At 39.8% G+C, this 22127-nt stretch overlaps 1 protein-coding gene across 1 annotated transcript; it reads left to right on the top strand.

The window, feature by feature from the left end:
• The first annotated feature begins 1647 nt into the window (after positions 1 to 1647).
• Positions 1648 to 16403, top strand: FEM1C (fem-1 homolog C). Its single transcript, XM_086479763.1, has 2 exons — positions 1648 to 2316; positions 15067 to 16403. The coding sequence occupies exons 1-2, from the start codon at positions 1773 to 1775 to the stop codon at positions 16374 to 16376; spliced, it is 1854 nt and encodes a 617-aa protein (XP_086335889.1). The 5' UTR covers positions 1648 to 1772; the 3' UTR covers positions 16377 to 16403.
• Positions 16404 to 22127: the final 5724 nt, after the last annotated feature.

Raw genomic sequence — 22127 nt, forward strand, 5'->3', positions numbered from 1 at the left:
TAAATTCCGCGTTTGTTTTCATGACTCTGATTTCTGAGGTTTGCAGACAAAACAACCATGTCTATGTACTGTCTTGCTGGAGCAGGGTACAAAGGGACAAACGGTGAGCCAGGCTGTGATACATTGCCTCTTTACATAAAGCTGCAAATCAGACTGTTTTCTCTCTTTTTTTTTTTTTTGTTTTGTTTGTTTTTTTGTTATTGCATGGCAAATTGATCTCCAAATTACAGCCCGTGGGTCTTCTCGAAGTTTGTTTCCGCACATGGCACCTCTCCTTCCTGAGGCTTGCAGAGAACGTATTTACTCGTGTCAGAAGCTGTATTCGCTTGCTCGGGTGCAGCTTTTTTAGGTCTTTCTCTCTTTTTACTATTATAGGAATAAAACAAACGTTACATGCTAAACCCATAGCAAGTCATGTGCAACAACAGAAAAAGCAAATTTTATGCCAAAGAGCAACGTTGTCCAGAGCCAGAGCATCCTCTGCGCTGTAAAAATTGCACACTTCACCCAAAATTTGTTAATTAATGAAGCATATATATATATATAGTGTCTTTGGCCCCACAGGGTTGTGCCGCCCCCCTCGCATGGGGGGCGGCACAACCAGCTCCGACCCTTGGAATAAGCCCCGATCCCCCGCCTCGCCGCCCACCCGCGCTATAGCGGGGTGCGGCGCCGGGGAGGGCCCTCGACCGCCCCCTAGCGGCCGGCTGCCGCCCTCTCCACCGCCCTTGAGCGGCGCCGTAGTCCCGCCCCTCAGCCCCTCTGCGAGAGGCTGGCGGGCGCCCGCGCCCTTTTCTGATTGGTCCTGACCGCGCCCAAGAGGCTGCGCTGCGCGGGGTCGGCTGTCATGGAGGAGCAGGACGGGGCGCGGGGGGCAGCAGCGAGGGCGGGCGCTTGTCTGTGAGGCCGCCTGCGACGGGAGGGCCCGTGGCGCCCCGGGAAGGTAACCCGCAGACCGGTGGCGCTTTATGGCCGGCTCCGGGCGGGCGGGGAGGCTGTGGCGGGCCGTGAGGGAGCCAAGAACGCTTTTGGGGCCCTGAGGGGTGGGAGGGAGGGAGGAAGCGTGGGGGAGAGAGGTCGCTGAGGGGGCTCGCTTTGAGGAGGGGTGGCGGGCCTCTGGGCGGACTGCAGGTGGTTGTGAGGGAAAGGGCAGGCTCAGGCTCTTCTTACCGCCAGAGGCTCGGCCAAAGCGCGGCCGACGGGACGTGCGTCGCCTTCCTCGCCTGGCTTTCCACCGTGGGGTGCGTGTCTGCGGGGCTCCTTGGGGGCGTGGGGGCCTCTGTCCTTAGGCTGCGCCTCAGAACAAGTCGGAGATACGGATCGTAACGCTGTAAGGGAAAAGAGGATTTTTCTGCCGCTGGTATGGATAACACGCTGGTAGGATCAGCCTCTTTCCCCCCCCTCCCCCCGCCAACAGCCCTCGTCAGGGTGCACCGCGCAGCCCGGGAGGGTCCCAAGGAAGGCAGATGGACGTCGGCGCACCACAACAGCGGGTCATTTGGGTATAGCTGTAGAAAAATACAATTGCAGTTACTTGTTTGCCAAGTATGAGGTGAAAACATCCAGAATTCTTTCTCTTGCAGATTTGTAACAAGCACAGCTTGTGCTTTGTCAGTACCCTGTTCAGAATCTCCTTGTTGTCCCATATAGATGAAACTGCTCTGAGAAGAAGCTGACAACATTCTGTTTGGGCTGTGCATTTCTCACAGTAAGCTTTTAACTTTGAAAAAGGCAAGTGTGTGCCCTTCAAGAAGCGGAGAAGTACAGACTAAATGGATCTAAAGACAGCAGTGTTCAACGCAGCTCGTGATGGCAAGCTGCGGCTCCTTTGCAAATTACTGGCAAGCAAAACAACAGAAGAGGTTGCCCTGCTGATGTCAGAGAAGACCAATGGTGCCACACCACTTCTGATGGCAGCCCGTTACGGTCACCTTGACATGGTGGAATACTTGTTGGACCATTGCTCTGCATCGATAGAAGTTGGTGGTTCGGTGAATTTTGATGGTGAGACCATTGAGGGGGCTCCACCATTATGGGCAGCGTCAGCGGCTGGCCACTTGAAGGTGGTGCAGTGTCTGTTAGATCATGGTGCATCTGTCAACAATACAACTCTGACAAATTCAACACCACTTAGAGCTGCCTGTTTTGATGGTCACCTGGAAATAGTAAAATACCTTGTGGAGCACAAAGCAGACCTGGAAGTATCAAACCGTCATGGGCATACGTGCTTGATGATCTCATGTTACAAAGGCCACAAAGAAATTGCTCAGTACTTACTTGAAAAAGGAGCTGATGTTAACAGAAAAAGTGTTAAAGGTAAGTTAATTTTTTCACTTCCCTTGTGGTAAATAGGGGTAAAGGTAGTCATTTACCGTTCTTTAGTGGGCTGACATACAAAAATATTTTTCTAGTCTCATAAAGTGCATGAGTAAGATAAAGTGTATTTAGCTATGTTTTTACTGTTTTTTTTAATGTATCCCTTTGTTAACACGGGTTGTATAATTTTATTTTAAATTGATACATTTTAATCTTAACCCCCTAATTCTTAAAAAGACTTAGTCATATGAAATGTCACATTTATGCATGTGTGAAAAGCCAATAAACTTGCTGAGAACTCCTCTTTGTAGTGTGTTGGTGTGGCAACGTATTCAAATACATAAGCATATATTCTTGGGTTTTATAATGTTTCTTAACAAAATATGCTGTATGTAAAACTGACCTATGTCAGTAAGGCTAGTAGAAGGAAAGATGCATAAAGGAGAAAAATTTGTTTCTGCATTGGAAATGAACGAACACTGCTTTTCACCTTCCTGTCCCTCCAAATTCTTGAATAATTTTGCACCTTTTTTCAGTGTTAGTAAACAAAAGCATGTATTAGGATTAAAGAAATGAAACTGCAGGTGGCTGTGATCCCAGCAGGACTTCAGTGTTGCAGATTGCAAAGGACATCTCTTTGCCCCTGTTTACAATTACCCTGGTGTTATTCAAAGTGAAGATTTGTGTTGGTTTTGTTCATAATTACGAGCAAAACATAATCCACATATTATGATCACAGTTGATCATAATTATGTGGACCTCTTGGTTTAACAACTGGCGCTTTTTATTACACCTCAGACTTGTATGTGGGTGTGATACTTGTCTGAAAAGCATATCAATTACTGCACGTTAAGGTTAACTTTTACCTTACTGAGCCAGGATTGTGTTCAGCAGCTTTTTTTATATACATTACTAATCTGCTAATAAACCTTTTTGTAGTGTAATAGTTCCACTACCTGTTTCGGGCTAATTATGTTTGCAACAGTATACTATACAGTTATTTCTCTTAAAGTGTACTTTGTGTCTAGATTATTGTATGATACTGGTAAGTGCCAGATGTGAAAGTAATCTTTGGAAAAGCTGTTCAGTTAATTATGCCCTCTTTCAGCAAATCATGCAGATCTTGTGGGTTTAATGTAAAGAAAGCTAAACTACAGATTTGTCATAGAGGTGGGCAGAGTAAAATAAATCTTCCTTTGTAAGGATTTAAGGTTGCTTATGAATCATCATAGACTTGTGATAGGATAAAAATGTCATTTTTCTAGACGGGGTTCTTGGAATAACAAGCTAAATATAAAGTGTGTATTGTTTTTTAGTTTTAAACCTATCCCTTTGTGATAGGTGTGAACAGAGCAGTGCTGTTAAACTTTTAAGGTAGCAGGGAAAAATACACATCTCTGTAGCTCTTTCCCCCCCTCGTTTCGTGTTGTTGGATAGGCTTTACTGGTCCCCATTATTCACTTGACTAGTGTATTAGTGTTATTTGTCTTTGTTTAAATGACTGAGTGGCAGCCACACACTTGGGGATTTTTTTTCTGTGCTCTCAGTTTCCCTGTTTTCTTAATTCTTTCCTCTCTCTGCTTCTTTTACTTTGTGACTCTCAAACTAGGCACATGGGCAGATGTTCATAAGGCATAACTGATCCTTATTTAAATTAAATTAAAAAGTTGGATTGGATATGTTTTAGCTCATTAAAATTCATTTTAGACTTCAAACTGCCATGAGTACAAATGGGTGTGTGTATGTAATAGGTATCTGTTAGTCAAGTATGTGGAATATGTTTTCGTATATGGAAATACCCTCTGATATGACATGAGCATGCATTTTCTTTTTGGCATCTTAAAGCAAAGCTGATCTCTTATTTAATAAGCAGCAGTGAGGTAAAGGAAGAGAGAAAGAAAGTACTAAAAACCCTGAAAGTGAAAGTCAGCTGTGGAAAGGCAGAACTGATCAAAGTTGGTAGCCTGAAGTATTGCAACAGTATAGGTATTACAGTGGCTGAGGCTTAGCTGCTAACCTTCTCAACTTTGTTTTGCAAGAATACTCAGTGCCAATTAATTTCAAAGTTAGTATTGCCAACAGGATTCATTCTACCTTGTCATGTTCCACCTCAAAGTGTCTGTGTATTACTTTCAGTTTTTGCTCCTCCCTGTTTTGTATTAAACAATTGACAGTGTGTCTGTGCTTGTAGTAGGGAGGTAAAGAATCTGAGTGCTCTGCTCTTAAGTGGTAAAAGTTGTTACTATCCTTGTGTCTGAATTCTTTTTAGATAGGCCCCTTCCTCGGACATGCATGGAGAAGCCTACTCTTGTGTGAAAGATGTAAAAGCTTTACCTACTGTAAATTTTGCTGTATTTAAATTACAATGCTCCTTATAAGACCAAAACTAACTTCAGTAGAGGTGCTGTTGATAGATTCTTTTCCAGATATTGTTCTTAAAACCATGGGACGGGCGGGCAGAGAGCAACATTACTTGAACTATTACTTGTGGTTTTCCACTGGATTTTCATATTGCAAGGTAGGACCTTATTCACATTTTAAAACCCAGGAAAATCTAGAGCTGGGAAAGATAGGAAAATGTGTTGACAGTTCCAGGGAACAGTCCAAATGCTCTGAGGTGGGAAAATAGGTAAGTTCACAGGCATCTAGTGGGTGACAAGTCTGGGTGACAACTGAGCCAGGGTATAAAAGAGCAGGTGAAAACATGTGAAGTCCTGCTTCTGAAATACAGGCAGAAACCCACAACTGTATTTTGGGCTATGGAAATTCAGAATGCAGAGGTTCTTGAAAGACAGTTGTGAAAGTGCAAAAGTACAGCTAGGAAATGATTAACATGTTCATAAAGACTTCAGAGTCTGAATCAGATAAGATGCTACACTGAGGTAAAGTGTAGGTCTGGCACTGTCTTGTAGGAGGTGGTGGTGAAGGAGGCAGCAACAAGATGTTTGGGATTGATAAGTGCTATACTGTGAAAGATGGCCAATGGTTCTGAATTCAAAGTATGAGCCTTTAGTTGTCTTTGTTTCTACTGTTTTGCAGATCTGAACTTTCACAGTTTCCTCGGACTTTTGTGAAGCACGTAGGCAACAGAAATGTACACAAAAGATTTTCTAAAAAACGTTTTAGGTTACATGAACAGGTGTTAGTGAGGGGGAAAAACGGATACCTGGGGTAAGAAGGGTGGGTTTTTTTCTCACAGAAATGTTGGGAACAGCAAAGATAACTGTAGATATTCGGGGTTTTTTTGTAGAAGAGCAAAAAGCAGCCAAAGCAACCCTTAAAGTGAGCTAATTCACCACTGTTTTCCTAATTCAGAGGCTTCTCCAGTATGTTACTCCTGGTTTAAGAAGCTGCAGATTAAAAATAACAAAGCTTAATAAATTGCACTGGTATATAATGATATCTGAAATGGGAAGTTGTTTTTTTTTTTAAAAAAAAAAACCTTAAAGTTTTTAAAGCTTTTATACTGCTCTTGAAAGGAGGAGCAGTGTGGGTAGTGCTAGAGTAGCAGAAATCTGAGTTTTTTCAGGAGGAGGTAGAACCCTAGAACTAAACCTCAAGCGAAGCACAGACCTATGTTTGTGCTGGATGAGGAGGATGTTCTGTGTGTCGACTGTATGCAGTTTTCGGTTCTGCTGCATTGTAAAGCCTGCCAGTGATCTGTGGTTAACAGTGGTGCTCCCTACCATGTTCAGAATAGGCCTCTGGATTCTTGAATACAGTGTTTCACTGATGCCTTTCTGTGCACAGTCTTTCTTTGGCTGCTGTATGTAGAGAGGGAAATGCTTACTCTTGTAATTCAAGTAGTAGCAGTCTTTAGGCCTTCAGATTACAGATTTGGGCTCTCTTGGGGATATACCTGGGGCTGTGTTTGTTGGATTTTATATTTTGAATAAAATATTTCATATAATTTCCCCAATAAAATTATTTTGCATGCATACTATTTTAAAAGGATCTTATAATTGTCTTAACTGCATCCAGGACACTTTTATCTTCCATATTTTTAAAATTTGCAATGCACATTTTGATAATTCATGTTATGTTTTATCCTCCTCCACCAGACTGGCTGCAACAATGGAGACTCATTCCTTTGCCTTCTGCAGTTAATGAGTTAAATTGTAGATAAAAGTACACAGGTGCTGATAGCCAGGATGGTCTGAATGTGATGGTGGAGGGGAAAAAGGACTCTTTCCGAACATACATACTTGAAAGGCAGATATTTTTTTCTGAACGTGGCTCCTATGTCTTTGCATTTGCTCAGCTGCTTGATATGTGGTCTCTCCCTTCAGAGTGGTACTTGTGACTTTTACTAGTGGTTTTCAGTAGCTGTCCCTCTTCTGTAGTTAGCTGATGCATCTGCTAGCCAGAAGACTAATTTCTGTCCTCCTGAGTATTAGAAAGTTTCATAAGAATTGCTGGACTAGGTGTTCCTTTAGGTGTCTCTTGAGATATGCATGGGAATGTTTGGTTGCAAGCCCTGATTCTTTGTTGTTTATGGTCCTCCATGCTACTGCAGCAGTTGGAGGGACTCATGTATTTTGCAAATGCAAAATAACACTATGATTCAAAACTTGTTCTTAAATTCCACTGGCAAAGTGTTTGATTGGAATAGCTTCTTAAATTTGCTTCCTCATTTTAGAAAGTGTAGAAACATACAGACCTCAGTCTCTTTGGGTCCTGTATCAAGGTTATATGCATAGTAGTGCTGTATCAAAGGCTAGTGCTATTTCAGTATTGTTCTTGTGGCATGCTGGAAAGTGTAACACTCAAACCTACCAGTAAGGGGAAAAAAGTCTTTTAGAGACTTGGCAGACCCTTTTACAGACTAGGGGCATTAGAGAGATTCACACTTTGCTGTATGATCAGTCTGCTTCAGTAAAAAAATGAAATAAAAACTAAAATATTTTTTTCTTGCAGTAAACATTAAGGAGTCTGACAGGTTTGTTCTCTTCTGAGGTTGGTTGTCTTGTTTGCGTGCCAAGAATAATTTAGGGCTGTAGGGGGAACCAAACAAAAAAAAACCCCTCACACGAAAACAAATCTCCCCCCTTTTTTCCCCTTTCTTTTTTCCCCTTGTGAATAAACCCTTGCTCTTAAAGTGTTCTGTCTCCCCTTTTTTTTTGGTTTGTCTTTTTTTACCTTTTTTGGTCGGTATTACATAGCGAAGTGCACAGCATTTCATAGATATTTTGTGTGTGACGCTATGTGCAAACTGAACTTCAGTAGGAATGTCTGTAAATAAAATAAGGACGATACAGTTTAAAGGAATAAATTCTTGAATTTCAACTGAAAAGGAGTTTATACTGAAATTAAATTATTAACAGCATGTTTTGTATTGGTAATCTTGATAATACAAGTTCTTGTGAAGCACTTTGATAAGCAAGAGAGCAATTATTCCTTTACAGCATATGGAAACTAGATTAAAATAACTTGTTGAGATTATCAGTTCTTTGTAATTTTTACTTAATTTCTTCTTAAAGGGAAGGCATACGTTTGGTATTTCTTTGTCACACATAGTGAGCCCAGGGTTGTAGAACAGTTTTCTTGTGCACTGTCCATGTTTGTATGTACGTATTAATACTTTTGTGTGTTTTAGATCAGTAACACTCTTGGAAGACTTAATTACTTCAAATGCTCTGTTAGGAAAAAAGTTAATGTCACATGAACACTTCATAGAAGTGATTGATTTCATCTGTAAGGCTGCAAAAATATATACATTTTACATACTGATCAGTCACTTAAATTAGATCTTTTTTCTCCTATGTTTAAAGATCTTGGATATAAAATCAGCTTGATACTAAATTTTAATGTAAGTTTTACTACCCAGAAATTTGATAAAGCAGTTTGTGAGTATTAGGAAGTGGATGTACTTAATTGGTTGCAAATCATGTCAAATCGCTTTCTGTGTCATTGCTTCATTTTCTTTCATTCCCATGTGACAAGCTATTGGTCTATTTTGGGAATTATTTGCTTATGACATAGAAAGACATGGCCTCATTATGAATTTGAATGCCCACCCCCGACTCCAATAAGCTTTTGGTAACACTGGGTAGTTAGAGAATTAGTTCTGTGATATGCGAAGTGTTTGTGTATGTTCATACCAGTTGTAAAGGAGGACTGTAACAGAGGAGTAAAACATGAAGCTGTGGTGTCACCTGACCATACCTTTTTCCTTAATTTGTTTTTTGCAAGATTTGAGAGAGCTGGAGGTGGGGTTATTCCATTTCTTTGTTGCTATTTTTAATTAGAGGAAGTTATGAGGTAATATGAATAGTAAAGTTTTATACAGGCAGAAATGGTTCCTAGGCAGTATTGGCAATGCAGTATTGTGGCACTCCCTTGCTAGCAGAATACAGTGACTACCAACACATTTCCAGACCAATTTTGTTTCTGTGCAAGAACAATGAGCCTTTCATGTTGTTGTAATATTAGCTGTCTTCTCTATGTGATTAAATCCTTGCAGATCATCTTGGAATTAAAAATGGATTAAGAAAATTTAGTTACACCTATTTTGAAATAATCATTCACACCTTTAATACTTTAATTTGACCATCATCTTTGTATGTGTCACTTGGAAAACTGCTTATGAAAGAGAATTAATTTACTTTTACTTATTTTCAGCCTTTTTCCTTTTTAATACAGCAGTAGTTATAATACTGATTTTTAGTTTGTACCTGAATAAATAATGTTACAGAAATTGCGTTAACTGCTGAATTGTGTTCAGCCACTGACTATTGCTGTCACTATAGACAATACAATGGTTTTGAAATGGATGAGTTAAGTCACAGAATAATTGTTGATTTGCCATACTTACTTGAACTGTTCAATTCCTGGCCTATATGTGGAACATAGACTTTGAATTAAATATTAAGGACGCTGCCATATTTTCTTTTAAGTTCTTCCTCAAATTTAACACTTGCTACTTGCTAGATGTAGGAAACAACAGGATTACCAGCCACCTAAGGTTGGGGTTTATGGTTTTTTAAGTTGGCAACTCTCAACTATCTGTCTACCTGTGCCCACTTCCAGTCTATGGAAATGTGGGGTTTTTTACACTGTGTCCTTCTGACTGCTGTACCTGTACCATCCAGTCAAACCTGAGCGAGGTGCAGTCACTAAAAATGAGTGGTCATGGCCTTCCTTTATTAATTTGTACATGGTTATATATGCATTTATATAACACATAACTGTAACTATAAGGGCCACTACAGTATAAGTGGCTAAAAAATTACGCTACTGATATGCTGTCGGAAACAGCTGTTTTAAGCATAAGTCTAATGGTAATCTGAATTTCAAACCCCTTTTTTTTAATTGAGGTCATCCAGTTGGACAGAGTAGTGAAATTCCTTGCAGTCTTAAGCATATTTCCACATGTTCTGCATAGCTGCATCGTAAATGGATGACCTACAGACTGTTGGATTGGACTTGAATTTACCCAGGCAATTGCTAAGCTTAATTCATATGGATTTTTTCAGTATTAATGTGTCACAGCATATATGCCTGGCAATTGATAAGTGTCAAGAGCAGCATTATATGGTGATGGATCTACAATGTTTAATGGAATAGCTGCCATTGATCCTATTGTCAAAGCCAGCAAAATGTATGTTAATAGTTGTGAATCAACAGTCAGAACTTTGATGTTACTAATACCTTTTGGCTTATTTGTCTTTAATATACTTTTAAGTTATGACTTTAAAATATCTAAATAATGACTTGAAGGTAGAAAGTCGGTGCCAATTCCAGTGTTTCAGAGCTCTACTGTGAGGGATGGTATATGGACTTGAAAACACCCTGAAATAGCTGTATTAACTGGTGGCTCGGCCAACCCATAGATGCATCTGATTTTGCTTTCATCACTGAGTAAAAAAGTGTAGATGGTCTGAGGAACCAGCCAGTCTTTACTTGTGGATTGACTGCTATGATTGTCTTTTATCTGGCTTTTATCAATGTGCATTTGTCTGCTTTTGACACCTTCCCATCTGAGGAGTTTAAAGGTCTTGTGCTCCTCAGTATGGAGGTGTGGACAGTTTTCTGGTCTGTGATGTGTGATAAGGACAGAGGGAATTAGTTGGTAAACTATGCATTTCACCAAATTTTTAATCCACCTAAATTCGTTTTGATCTCCATTCTTGCAGTTGGAAATTTGTTGGCTTTGGTAGAGACTATAGCCTGGCTGGACCTCAACCTGACTTAATACGCTCTATCAGTGATAAAAATTGCTGAAGGTATTAAAGATTGAAAATCACGTGGCATTGTATGAACTGGGGTTAGCTTTGTGAATCTTGATCTAACAGATAATTTCAGGTGCCACTTTGCATCAAGGTGGTTTCCTCAGCTTACTTGTTAGTAGATCATAGTAAAATCACTAGCCACTATTCAGAAATATTCTGGGAAAGGAAGTATTTTGCAAGTTAAGTTCACTGTCTGCTAATGAAACATTCTGTCACTTTCTGTGTTTGTTTTTTTCATGTTTTGGAACTTGCACTTAGAACGCTGGTTGGGGGGACAAAATATGTTTATGAAAAAACCTGTTAAACTTGAGTTACAAGCTTCTGAAAACAAGTTTTTACATGTCTTTTGTACAAATTTGATTAGTGTCAGCTGAATTTTGGTATCTGCTGAGCCTGGATTGCGACTCAGTTTGTCCTGAATAACTGCTCTTCCTCCTTACTGCTGTTCTCCTGGTTGCTGGAATTGAGAGCAACAAAGAGACATTGAAATGTGCTGTCAGTTATTCTTCAGACGGTCCACAAACAAGTTTGAGGAAGAAGCAGCAGACCAAATTACATGTAAAGTTTTGGGAAACGAAAAGATTAGAAGAGAAAGAGTGTGGAGGGGATGACTGGGGTACTGATGGGGAAACCAAGGCAAAATAGCCAGTGGCCATTAGAAAATTTTCCTCTAGACAGACCTTGAGTTTCTACATACTTCTGCTTACCAAAACTTGCAAAAGCATTGGAGAGACATTTTCTTTTCTCAGTGACTTGTCAACAGAAGATAAAGCAAGCTACTACATGATAATGTCCTAATTCAAAACACAGAATAGAGGTCTACATTGTGGATCTAAGGTGTCTAGTTCTGCTGGTGATAAGGGGGTATGGAATTTAGAGGACAGCTGTCATGATTTGACCAGATATTTCTGAATTTTGCTTTTGTATTTTTTCTTCAACTTTATATCCCCTTACTTTGTCTTCTTAGAAAGAAGGTAAGTTCTGTTAGAGACTAGAAATATGACAGCAAAGTGCACTATAAATTGTTGTCTTGTTGGCATTAAAAAGCCTAACAAAAATGCAAATAAGGTTTCAGGAAACTTCTCTGAACTTTTAAAAGACAAATCTGATGACTATGAATGGACAGAGACCCTTAGAAAAGAAGGCCTAATTTGTGAATGTGGAAACTTGCTGACAGTGTAACAGAAACTGATGATCTGGTGGGCAGTTAACTGGAATTTGCAGCACTACTGATGTAAGAAATCTGAACTGGGGGAGGGCTGAGTTACATGAGCTTTCTGTTAATAATTTACATATTAATTTAGTGGAAGGCTGCAAAGTTACTATACCTGAATCTGTAGAATGTGTAATATATTATAAAGAACAAGGTAGATTAAACCTGTGTAACTTTAAAAGTTGTCAACCACATAAGAGACTGTTATTTTGGGAGGGGACCAGGAGTGTTTGTCTCCCATCTCTTGCCTTCTCCTCTAGTGAAGTGCTCATATTTGAAGTTAAGCAAAATTTTCATCTAATTGAAGCCTAGTAGTTAAATATTTAGCTGTGGTCCAGTGCTTGCTTTCTAATTTTCTGTGAATAGAGTTTTCAAAGAGGTGGCCCTAGTGCTTACTAGAAATTTGCCCATGTGGTGTTAGAACCAGAGTGCCTTTAAATCAAAGACTGTATGAAGTGATGCTAATAAGAAATAGTCTGCATGCAGTGATAAGACACTTACAAGATAGAGGGCTGTGTGTTGTGCGTTGAAGGCATTTTTTCAGTTCTTGGCTTTGGGAATCCTAACAAGAGGAACAGAGGGATTGATGTCGGACTTCAGGATAAAGACCTAAGAAAGCATTAAGAGCGGTTTATCTGGACTTATACATGTGCTTGACAAAATATTCAGCACCCTCAGAATATACTGGCAATCTGAAAGGTCCCAGCTGAGATGAAGGGCCTGTCGTGATGGATTGTATTTCTGTTGTTTACAATTACTCCTTCAAAATATGTACATCAAAAGGGTTGGCAGATGCAGAGAGGAAGAGGTATAGTGTAGAGGCAAACAAAGCCAATGTTGAGTTAGCCCAGCTTTAATTTTCATACAGATATCATTATTTTTTTAATAATTGCTGGAGGTAGAAAAGAAGGGAAATTTGAGAAGGGAAGAAGGGAAAAGTGAAACAACATGGAGATAGCAAGCTTAAGTCTCTGTTTCATACTCGAAAGCAGATATAAAATGCCTTATAGGGTATTTCAGTTGGTAAGGACCTACAATGATCATCTAATCCAACTGCCTGATCACTTCAGGGCTGACCAAAAGTTAAAGCCTGTTATGAAGGGTGTTTTCCAAATGCCTCTTAAACGCTGACAGTCTTGGGCCATGGACTGCTTAGCTAGGAAGCTTGTTCCAGTGTTCGTCCACCCTTTCAATAAAGAAATGTTTCCTAATGTCAAGTCTGAACCTCCACTGATGAACTTTGAACTATTGCCATGTGTCCTGTTGCTGGTCCCAGGGAGAAGAGCTCAGCACCTCCCTCTCTGCTTCCCCTCCTCAGGAAGCTGTGAGAGCAATGAGGTGGCCCCTCAGCTGCCTTTTCTCCAAACTAGACCCACCCAAAGTCCTGAGCCACTCCTCACAGGACATGCCTTCCAGCTCTTCCACCAGCTTTGGTGCCCTCCTCTGGACGTGTTCAAGGACCTTCACATCCTTCTTAAATGGTGGGGCCCAGAACCACACACAGTGCTCAAGGTGGGGCCACACCAACACTGAATACAGCAGGACAATCTCCTCTTTTGACCAGCTGGCTGTGCTGGGTTTGATGTACCCCAGGGTGAGGTTTGCCCTCTTGGCTGCCAGGGCACACTGATGACTCCTGTTGAGCCTGCTGTTGATGAGCGCCCCCAGACCCCTTTCTGCAGCGCTGCTCTCCAGCCACTCCTCTCCCAGTTTTACTTGTGCCTGGTGTTACTCAATCCCAGGTGCAGAATCCAGCATTTGTTCTTGTTAAATTTTATGCCATTGATGATTGCCCAATGCTCCAGCCTATCTAGATCCCTCTGCAAGGCCTCCTGTCTCTCAAGAAAGTCAACAGATACCTCCCAGCTTGGTATCATCAGCAAACTTGCTAATGGTGCGTTCAACTCCTGCATCTAGATCACTGGTGAATCTATGGAACAGAACTGGCCCTAGGATTGAGCCCTGAAGAATACCACTGGTGACCAGCCAGCCAGAGGTAGCCCCATTCACTACAACCCTTTCAGCTCTGACCTTCAGCCATTTCTTCACCCAGTGTGCCATGAACTCACTTGTCCCACAGCTGCACAGTGCAGAAGGATTTTGTGAGGGACAGTATCAAAAGCCTTACTAAAATCCAGAAAAACTACATCCACTGCCTGCCCTTCATCCACAAGCTGGGTGATCTTATCGCAGAAGGATATCAAATTAGTTAAACAGGACTTTCCCTTTCTGAACCCATGTTGACTGTGCCCGATGATTGTGTTGTTCTTTAAATGCCTTTCAATAGTACCCAGTATGATCTTTTCCATAATTTTTCCAGGAACTGGGGTTAGACTAACAGGTCTATAGTTCCCTGGGTCTTCCCTCTTGCCCTTCTTATAAATTGGGATAACATTGGCTAGCTTCCAGTGATCGAGGGGGGTCCTGCCATAACATTAGCTAGCTCCTTCAGTACTCTGGGATGAATCCCACCAGCCCCCATGGACTTGTGAACATTCAGCTGATACAGCTGCTACCTTACAACTTCAGTGTCCACAAATGGGAAGTCACTGTTCCCACACTCATGGTCTTCTGACTCCAGGGACTGGGCAGCCCAAGGTCTATCTGTATTACTAAAGACTGGGGCAAAAAAAGCATTGAAGGCCTCAGCTTTTTCTTCATCTCTGTTAGTCAAGTGACCATCTTCAATAAGTATTGGTCTGATGTTTTCTTTAGACCTCTCTTGCTATTAATGTACTTCAAAAAAGCCCTCCTTGTTGTCTGGCTGGTTTCAACTAATTGAACTTTGGCCTGTTGTTGTCTTCTCCCTGCATGTATGAACCACAGCTCTGTAATCTTCCTGCGAAGCCTGACCTTGCTTCCAGAGATCGTACAATTTTTTTTGTCTTGAGCTCCATGAGCAGTTCCCTGTTCAGCCAAGCTGGTCTTCTGCCCTGCTTGCTTGACTTTTGACACAGTGGAATTACCTGCTTCTGTGCTTTTGTGTAATGGAGAATTCAGTTTTAATTTTGTGGAATTTTAATGAGGAGACAAAAAGGTGCTTAAAACCCGTTTAATTCTCTCAGGCAATAATATCAAGCATTTTGATTTGTATAACTGCTTAGCAGCCTTGATGTTTAGTCAGATCTTGAATATTTTGACTTGTCATCTAAGCCTTTTGTAGTCCATAGGTGTCAAAACAGCTATTTTTTTTTTGACTATTAATTTTCGGGGGTCTTAAACTGTTAACAAATTTAACTGTTAGCATGGCAGAGTTTGGACTATAATTTGATTACAATTTGTGTAATTGTGTTTCTTTTCTTGCAGGAAACACGGCATTACATGACTGTGCGGAATCTGGCAGTCTGGAGATCATGAAGATGCTTCTCGAGTATTGTGCTAAAATGGAAAAGGATGGTTATGGAATGACTCCCCTTCTGTCAGCTAGTGTGACAGGCCACACAAATATCGTGGACTTTCTGACCCAGCATGCACAGACCAGTAAGGCTGAGCGCATAAATGCCTTGGAACTTCTAGGAGCAACATTTGTGGACAAGAAGAGAGATCTGCTTGGTGCTTTGAAATACTGGAAGCGAGCTATGGAAATGAGATACAGCGATAGGACTAATATCTTGAGCAAACCTGTGCCACAAACACTAATTATGGCATATGATTATGCTAAAGAGGTAAACAGCTCAGAAGAGCTAGAAAATCTTATTGCAGACCCTGATGAAATGAGAATGCAAGCACTATTAATTAGAGAACGCATTCTTGGCCCTTCTCACCCAGATACGTCCTACTATATTAGATACAGAGGTGCTGTCTATGCTGACTCTGGAAACTTCAAGCGTTGCATCAACTTATGGAAATATGCTTTGGACATGCAGCAGAGCAATCTTGATCCACTGAGTCCTATGACAGCCAGCAGTTTACTATCATTTGCTGAACTGTTCTCCTTCATGCTGCAGGATAGGGCAAAAGGCCTGCTAGGCACTACTGTCACATTTGATGATCTCATGGGTATACTGTGCAAAAGTGTTCTTGAAATAGAACGGGCCATGAAGCAAACCCAGTGTCCTCCTGAGCCAATACAGCTCAACAAAGCCCTTTCTATCATTTTGCATTTAATTTGCTTGTTGGAGAAAGTACCTTGCAGCTCAGAACAGGAGCATTTTAAGAAAGAGACTATTTACAAGTTTCTTAAGCTTCAGCCTAGAGGGAAGAATAACTTCAGTCCACTTCACCTTGCTGTTGACAATAATACTACGTGTGTGGGTCGCTACCCAGTTTGTAAATTCCCATCTCTACAAGTTACTGCTATCCTGGTGGAATGTGGTGCTGATGTAAATGTCAGAGACTGTGATAACAACAGTCCATTACACATTGCTGCACTGAACAACCATCCAGACATCATGAATCTTCTTATCAAGTCAGGTTCACACTTTGATGCCACAAACTCACATAAACAAACTGCTAGTGATTTGCTGGATGAGAAAGAAATGGCAAAAAATTTAATCCAGCCCATAAATCATACTACGTTGCAGTGTCTTGCTGCTCGTGTAATAGTGGATCATAACATATACTACATAGGGCACATCCCTGAAAAACTAGAGAACTTTGTTTTACTCCATAGATAATAGTGTGGAGTCCTGGAGTGCGGTTTTTGAAGCACGACTTGGTGATGATATTTTCCTCGGGCACTGTTGTGATTCACCAGCGTTCCTTTAGCTTACTCCATCTTGCTGTCATTGGCTAAAGTGTTGTTAGCATCAGATGTGCAGAGTGGGTTACATAGTATTTAATATGAATATGCCATATAATATATTTTGTGGATTATTTAGAAATTTAATGCCATATTTAGACTTCTAAAATTGTCTGCCAAAGGCTTGTCTATTCTGGTTTTATTTGCCTGTTGGGTGTTTGGGACTGAGTTGAGTATTTTCCACTGATGTCTTTTTACTATAACTGTTATGTGGATTTTATACTGTTGGAAAGTCATCTTTTTTTGGTTTTGCTTGAGCATTTCTACTCTTACTATATTCTTTTTCTATGGACTCATTGCGAAACTGTACAAGTTGTATGGACTTGTTAACATTTGCAACTACCATAAGTGCTTTTATCTTCTCTATGCACTGGCTTAAACATGACTGTTGTGTGTGAGCATATTTCTATGCAGCACTTGTCCAATTTCAACTTAAATGCCAATTTTGTTTTGCAGTTTGTTTGGAGCTCTTTCAAGAATGCCGTCGTCTTAGCATGATGACTTGGAGTTACTTATCAGCTCTCCAAACCTGGGTTTGACTTTTTTGACTGCTGCAACGGAGGTTGCTTCTGTTTTGATTCTCTGGAAATCTGTCCTAAATTTGGGAGAAGAAAATCTCCCTTTTTCTGATCGTAGTCTGGTTGAACTTTAAATCTGAAAGTCATTTTATTGCATCGTGCAGTTAGGGGAAGAGTCCTTCTGTACAACTGACACCTTCCCCTTCACACTATTGTCTTGCTTGTGCTGGTTATGTGACTAGATGTGAAGTTTGCTCAAATTTTAACCTCAAACGTAATGATACACTTTAATGAGAACTGGATCAAATGTATACTGTAGTTTAAAATTTACAAATCAACTTTAGCTACAAAAGAAACTAAAGCATGTTGGTGGCATGATGCTTATCAGTCCAGATCTAGACATCATCTAATATAGTAAGTGGCTGTATGCCAGGATATTGGAAGTTCTATTAGCAGTGTCCTTTTTTCTTCATTTTAAATATCTTTATAAATACTTGCATGGATTTTTCATCTCTACTATGTCAGCTGTACTTAAGAAAAAGCCGAAGTTCTGTTGTGTATATAGCTCCTAATTAAAGTACCTATTTTTATAATATTTGCACAACAGCTTAGCTTTGACAACAGAAAGGGCTCTTTTGACTTGATAAGAAATCCATAAATGAAGATCATAAATGTGAGTGCGATTCAGGTAATTAATATAATTCAGCACTTTACTGTTGATGAATAGTAGAATTTATTATGGCACACTAGCCCTGCAAATGTCTTAAAGTGAAATTCATTTCTGTTGGATAGAATACAGTTTACTTGCGAGTTTAGTAGTCTAGTATATTGGATGTTTTGATGTTCCATTTCAGTGGTGGGCAGTAAGTGTAGCTGTGGGGTTCTTGCTCCAGAAAGCCAACAAGTTGATTTAGGCCTTTGTCAGTGCTTGAGAGATTTGGAAGCCAAATCAAGTAGGTAAAGTTGCTTTAGGAGGGTCTTCTTTTTTTAAGTTGATGTCAGAACATTTCTTGTTATTTGTGAATTAAGTTGAGGAAGAATGTGTTTTGGGAGCATATAAGAATAGTTCTTCCTTGCTTTTGGGCTGTTTTGGTGTTCCTGTTAGTGTACGGTGTGGTGCCTACTACCTTAGCCATTCTTGGAAAAAATATGGGGATGTTTTTAAACACAAGTGTGTTGAAAGCAGTGCTGTTCATGTATTGCCACTTTCAGACTCTGTATTTTGAAGCAGCTTTCACCTGATTGTCCTATGCTGTGTCTATATTGTACAAAACTGTGAGAATGAGGAAACCCTGTTAGTTTCTCATGCAAATACAGAGACATAAAATTCTGTTCAATTGGCTGAATTTCTCTGATTTGTAATGATTAAAAGACATGCCACTCACATAATTTGTGAGATTGTATAGTTTGATTTTTAATTTTTAAATGCTTTTCTACTACTCTGTAAGTAGGGATAATCAACAAATCACACCATGATAGAAATGATCCACATTATACTTCAAGTCATAAAGATAATTCTTTTTAGTGGTTTTAGTTTAAATTGCTGCCTTTGTAACTGTCAAATATCCTGTTTAGAATTAGTTGGACTTTATTAGTCCAGAAATATAATCTAAAAATTGTTAATTGTTAGCAAATTTTTGAGTGGAAAACACTCCCAAAAGAGAAAGCATATCACTATGAAGTATATGTAAATCCAATGGAAATTGCTGCAAGGAAGGCTTAGCTACTCTTTAAAAACAAACCAATTTAATAGTACATACTGATTTATTGTATGTATTTCTGTCTAAGTATCTACCAATGTGCATCAGTCTTAAAGACTATCACCTCCATGCAGAATGTAATTTTTCATGGTTATGAGGCTATCTGCTGAACTCTTACCGTGCCAGATACTTGGACTTAGATGTCCAGTGGATGAGTTAACGCATTTAATACCACTTTCCATTTGCCCCTGTGTGTTACATTACCCTGTTTGATTCTTCTTAATTTTAAAACAAATTGGTTCAGAGCCTGTGCTGGGTAATGTGTTAGGGATTAGTTCAGGATTTGCTGATTGTCAGAGAGGGTTGGGACAGCAGGCTGTGTCTGAGGTGCATGTGCCACTAAGGCCAGTGCTAATGGGTAGTACCACTTTTGCCCCCTTGGCCCCTGATTCAAACCAGTTTTGTCTCCAGTATAGATACCAACTTTCTGGACCAGATATTTTTTAATTCTTGCTCTTGTTACTAGTCAGATGTGGGAATAAGTTTATTTTAGTGAAACATATTGATCTAAATGCTAGTCGTGTTTCTAGCTGGACTCAAGCTGTGGTAAGGACAAGGAACTAAGGAGCATTCAAACACAAAGAATTGTTTTATTCTTGACATTCTTAACTCATTCTCTTCCTGTTCTTGTTTCTTTCTATTTGGGCTTTTTTTTCTGATCAAATGTACTGCTTCCACTGTATTGATGCGGAAAAATGTTGAGAACACTGAGAAAAAAATTGTATGCCTTGCAGGGTGAAACAGGTTTTACAGTTGATTAAACAATTTACAGGTATGGCTTTCTAGAAACAGACACTGATACCTCTTTGCTTGCTGAGACCCCTGAAATTGTATTTTTCTGGGGTAGGGGATAAATGCTTAAAGCAGTTTTTCTTCTAATCATCTTGGGTTTCAACTGAAATACTTCAACCAGGAGGATTAAGAGTATTCTCTGTTAAAAAAAAAAAGCTTTTCTTAACAAATTCTAAAATTGTATTCCTATTTTTGTATCACTTATGCTGGTAACAAGATTCCAGCTGTCTGTGGTGTCTCTGTTCTGTTGTTAAGTGCAGTATAAAGACACTTTCTGAAACACAAGGCAACAGTGTGGTTAGTTTTCCATATATATTTTACAACAGTCCCTGGATAGGAAGTAATTTTGTGTTTCCTAAGTCCCCAAAGCGGTCTCTTTTAACAACTGTTTTGCAGCTGGTTAAAATGAACATCTTTCCATTTTTACAAAACACTACTTTAAAAAAGGAGTAGAGTGCTATAGCAGAATCCTTACAGGAGGATTTATACAAAGATAAAAACCTTATGAGGAATAAATGTGCCTCTCCTCAGTTTTGTATCAACTGCAAGCTGACAGTGGCAGGGTAAGACCGCTCTTGAAACAGGTTCCCTATGCTTAGAAGTATAGAGTGGATACCTGTTACACTTGAAGATGTTGACAAACGTAAGTGGACTAAACACTAATTTCTATCTTCTGTGACTACAGTGAAGTCAACTGGTATTTAATGCTTCAAAGTAATTTTGGGGAAATCGATGGGAGACATACTAAACTGCTGGTATATCTTGGCTCAGATCTGAGTGCAAAAGTAACTGTTGAGCCCTCAGTGAGGGCAGAATGAAAAGCTGTTGTTGGTTTGGTTTTTAACTAACATTGTATTTGTGTTCCATTCAATCACAAAGACTTCCTATGCAGGGCTAGCTACATATATGGAAATACTGCAGGTTTTTTTACGTGAAGTAATTTAGCTTTAAGAGTAATGTAAAAAAGGAGTAACAAGCATATTTCTCTGCTCTTACTCTGTTTAGGCTCCAAATGCAAGTTACATTAAAAATATGTTTTGGAGAACACCTGTCTGAGTCTATATATCTGTTTTCTTTAAGGTTATTGCAATACTGGTTGGTAAGCCACTTTGTTGAGTATGAATAGTTAAATGTGGATGCTGCAGCTCTAGACTTTGATCTTCATGTCATTAAGAATTGTACCTTAAACAAAATGTCATGTTTCATTTTCTTTCTGTGAAATGGTGGTCCAGCCAAGCCTTTAAATTCTGGTAGTGGGTAGGGAATATCAAAGAACAGGCTTAAACTGGATGATACAGGAGACATTATTTTCCCAGTTTCTAGAAATGCAGTTAGTAGTGCTATTAACGCAGTGAAAACATAGTAGTTTTATTTTATAGCATAAAAGTAGTTAGCAAGACCTTGTAAGAAATAAGCAACAGACACTTTCTCAAGAAAGCTGCACAAATTAATTTTCTCCTTAAAGCTTTTGAAGTGTCTTCCCTGTTGCATGGACAATTTTAAAAAATAGAGGAATAGAATACTCAAAGGGTGAAAGAAAAAGTATAAGATCCTTATGGAAGGCAGCTAGAGAATGGAAGACTTCGAAGAACATGGTTATTGTAATTTCAAAAGGTCTTTATAGTTAGGCACAGTAGTCACAATCCTGTACTTAAAGGCAGCGTACACTTCAGCTGAAATTTTTGATTTAGGCCTGATAAGTAACAAACAGCATCAAAAAAGATGAGGTTCTGGATGAGGAAAACTGACCCAGAGCTTTCACAGTAAGATAATTGCCACACAGATGGTTTTAAAGAATTGAGAATAGATTATCTTAATTAGGAAAGGGAAGAACTAGAAACATCATTATTCATCCCTCTGCAGTTGCAGTTGGTGAAAGATGTTTTTGTCTAGAAGTGCCTGCTGGTTACCTGAGCTGTATACCCATGCAAAAATGCTTCTTGGCAGTAGGAAATACTGGCTGTCAGTTGAAGACCAAAGCTCACTGTACAAAGTAGTGCAGGAAGAGGGCAAAAGAGGCCAAGGGTATGTTACTCTGGCAAAGGCAATAGAGATCCGTTTGTTTCCCACGTAACATTCAGAGGGCCATATACCATTCCCACTGAAAAGCAGAAAGCTCTTCCCCTCCTTGCCTTACTTTGCAGCTGATCTCCAACACGTAAAAAAGTTGAGGAGAGAGTTTCTATGCTCAGATGTTATGGATAACGATGCTGAATTATGCACAAAGCAAGAAAAAGAATTGCTCTCTGATCCCTATAAGTGCCTGTCAGAAGCCAGTGAGTGTGGGGCTATGATGTAAATGGGAACCACATTTTCCATCAGATTGTGAGACATGTGGGTTTCTATCTGAAGTTCAAAGGGTTGCTTCTATTATGCCTCCTGAAGATTTATCAAGTTGTAAGTTCCTTGCTAAGTTTCTCTTTGGAAAGCTATTTGGAACTCCAGGCCTTCAATGTTTAGGAACTTAATTGCCATTTGATTTTTTTTTTGTATGTTTGATCTTCTCATAGTTTCAGTGCTTGTCTGTCCTTCAGACATAGTTATCCTCTCAGCCTT

This window comes from Leptosomus discolor, chromosome Z (assembly GCF_034619465.1).
Source record: "Leptosomus discolor isolate bLepDis1 chromosome Z, bLepDis1.hap2, whole genome shotgun sequence".
Taxonomy (NCBI): domain Eukaryota; kingdom Metazoa; phylum Chordata; class Aves; order Leptosomiformes; family Leptosomidae; genus Leptosomus; species Leptosomus discolor.

What these genes read in the sequence shown, in the direction of transcription:
- FEM1C (XM_086479763.1), top strand. Translation starts at nt 1,773, where the DNA reads ATGGATCTAAAGACAGCAGTGTTCAACGCAGCTCGTGATGGCAAGCTG. An exon ending in TAACAGAAAAAGTGTTAAAG is followed by an intron (nt 2,317 to 15,066) that starts GTAAGTTAATTT and finishes CTTTTCTTGCAG; the next exon opens with GAAACACGGCATTACATGAC.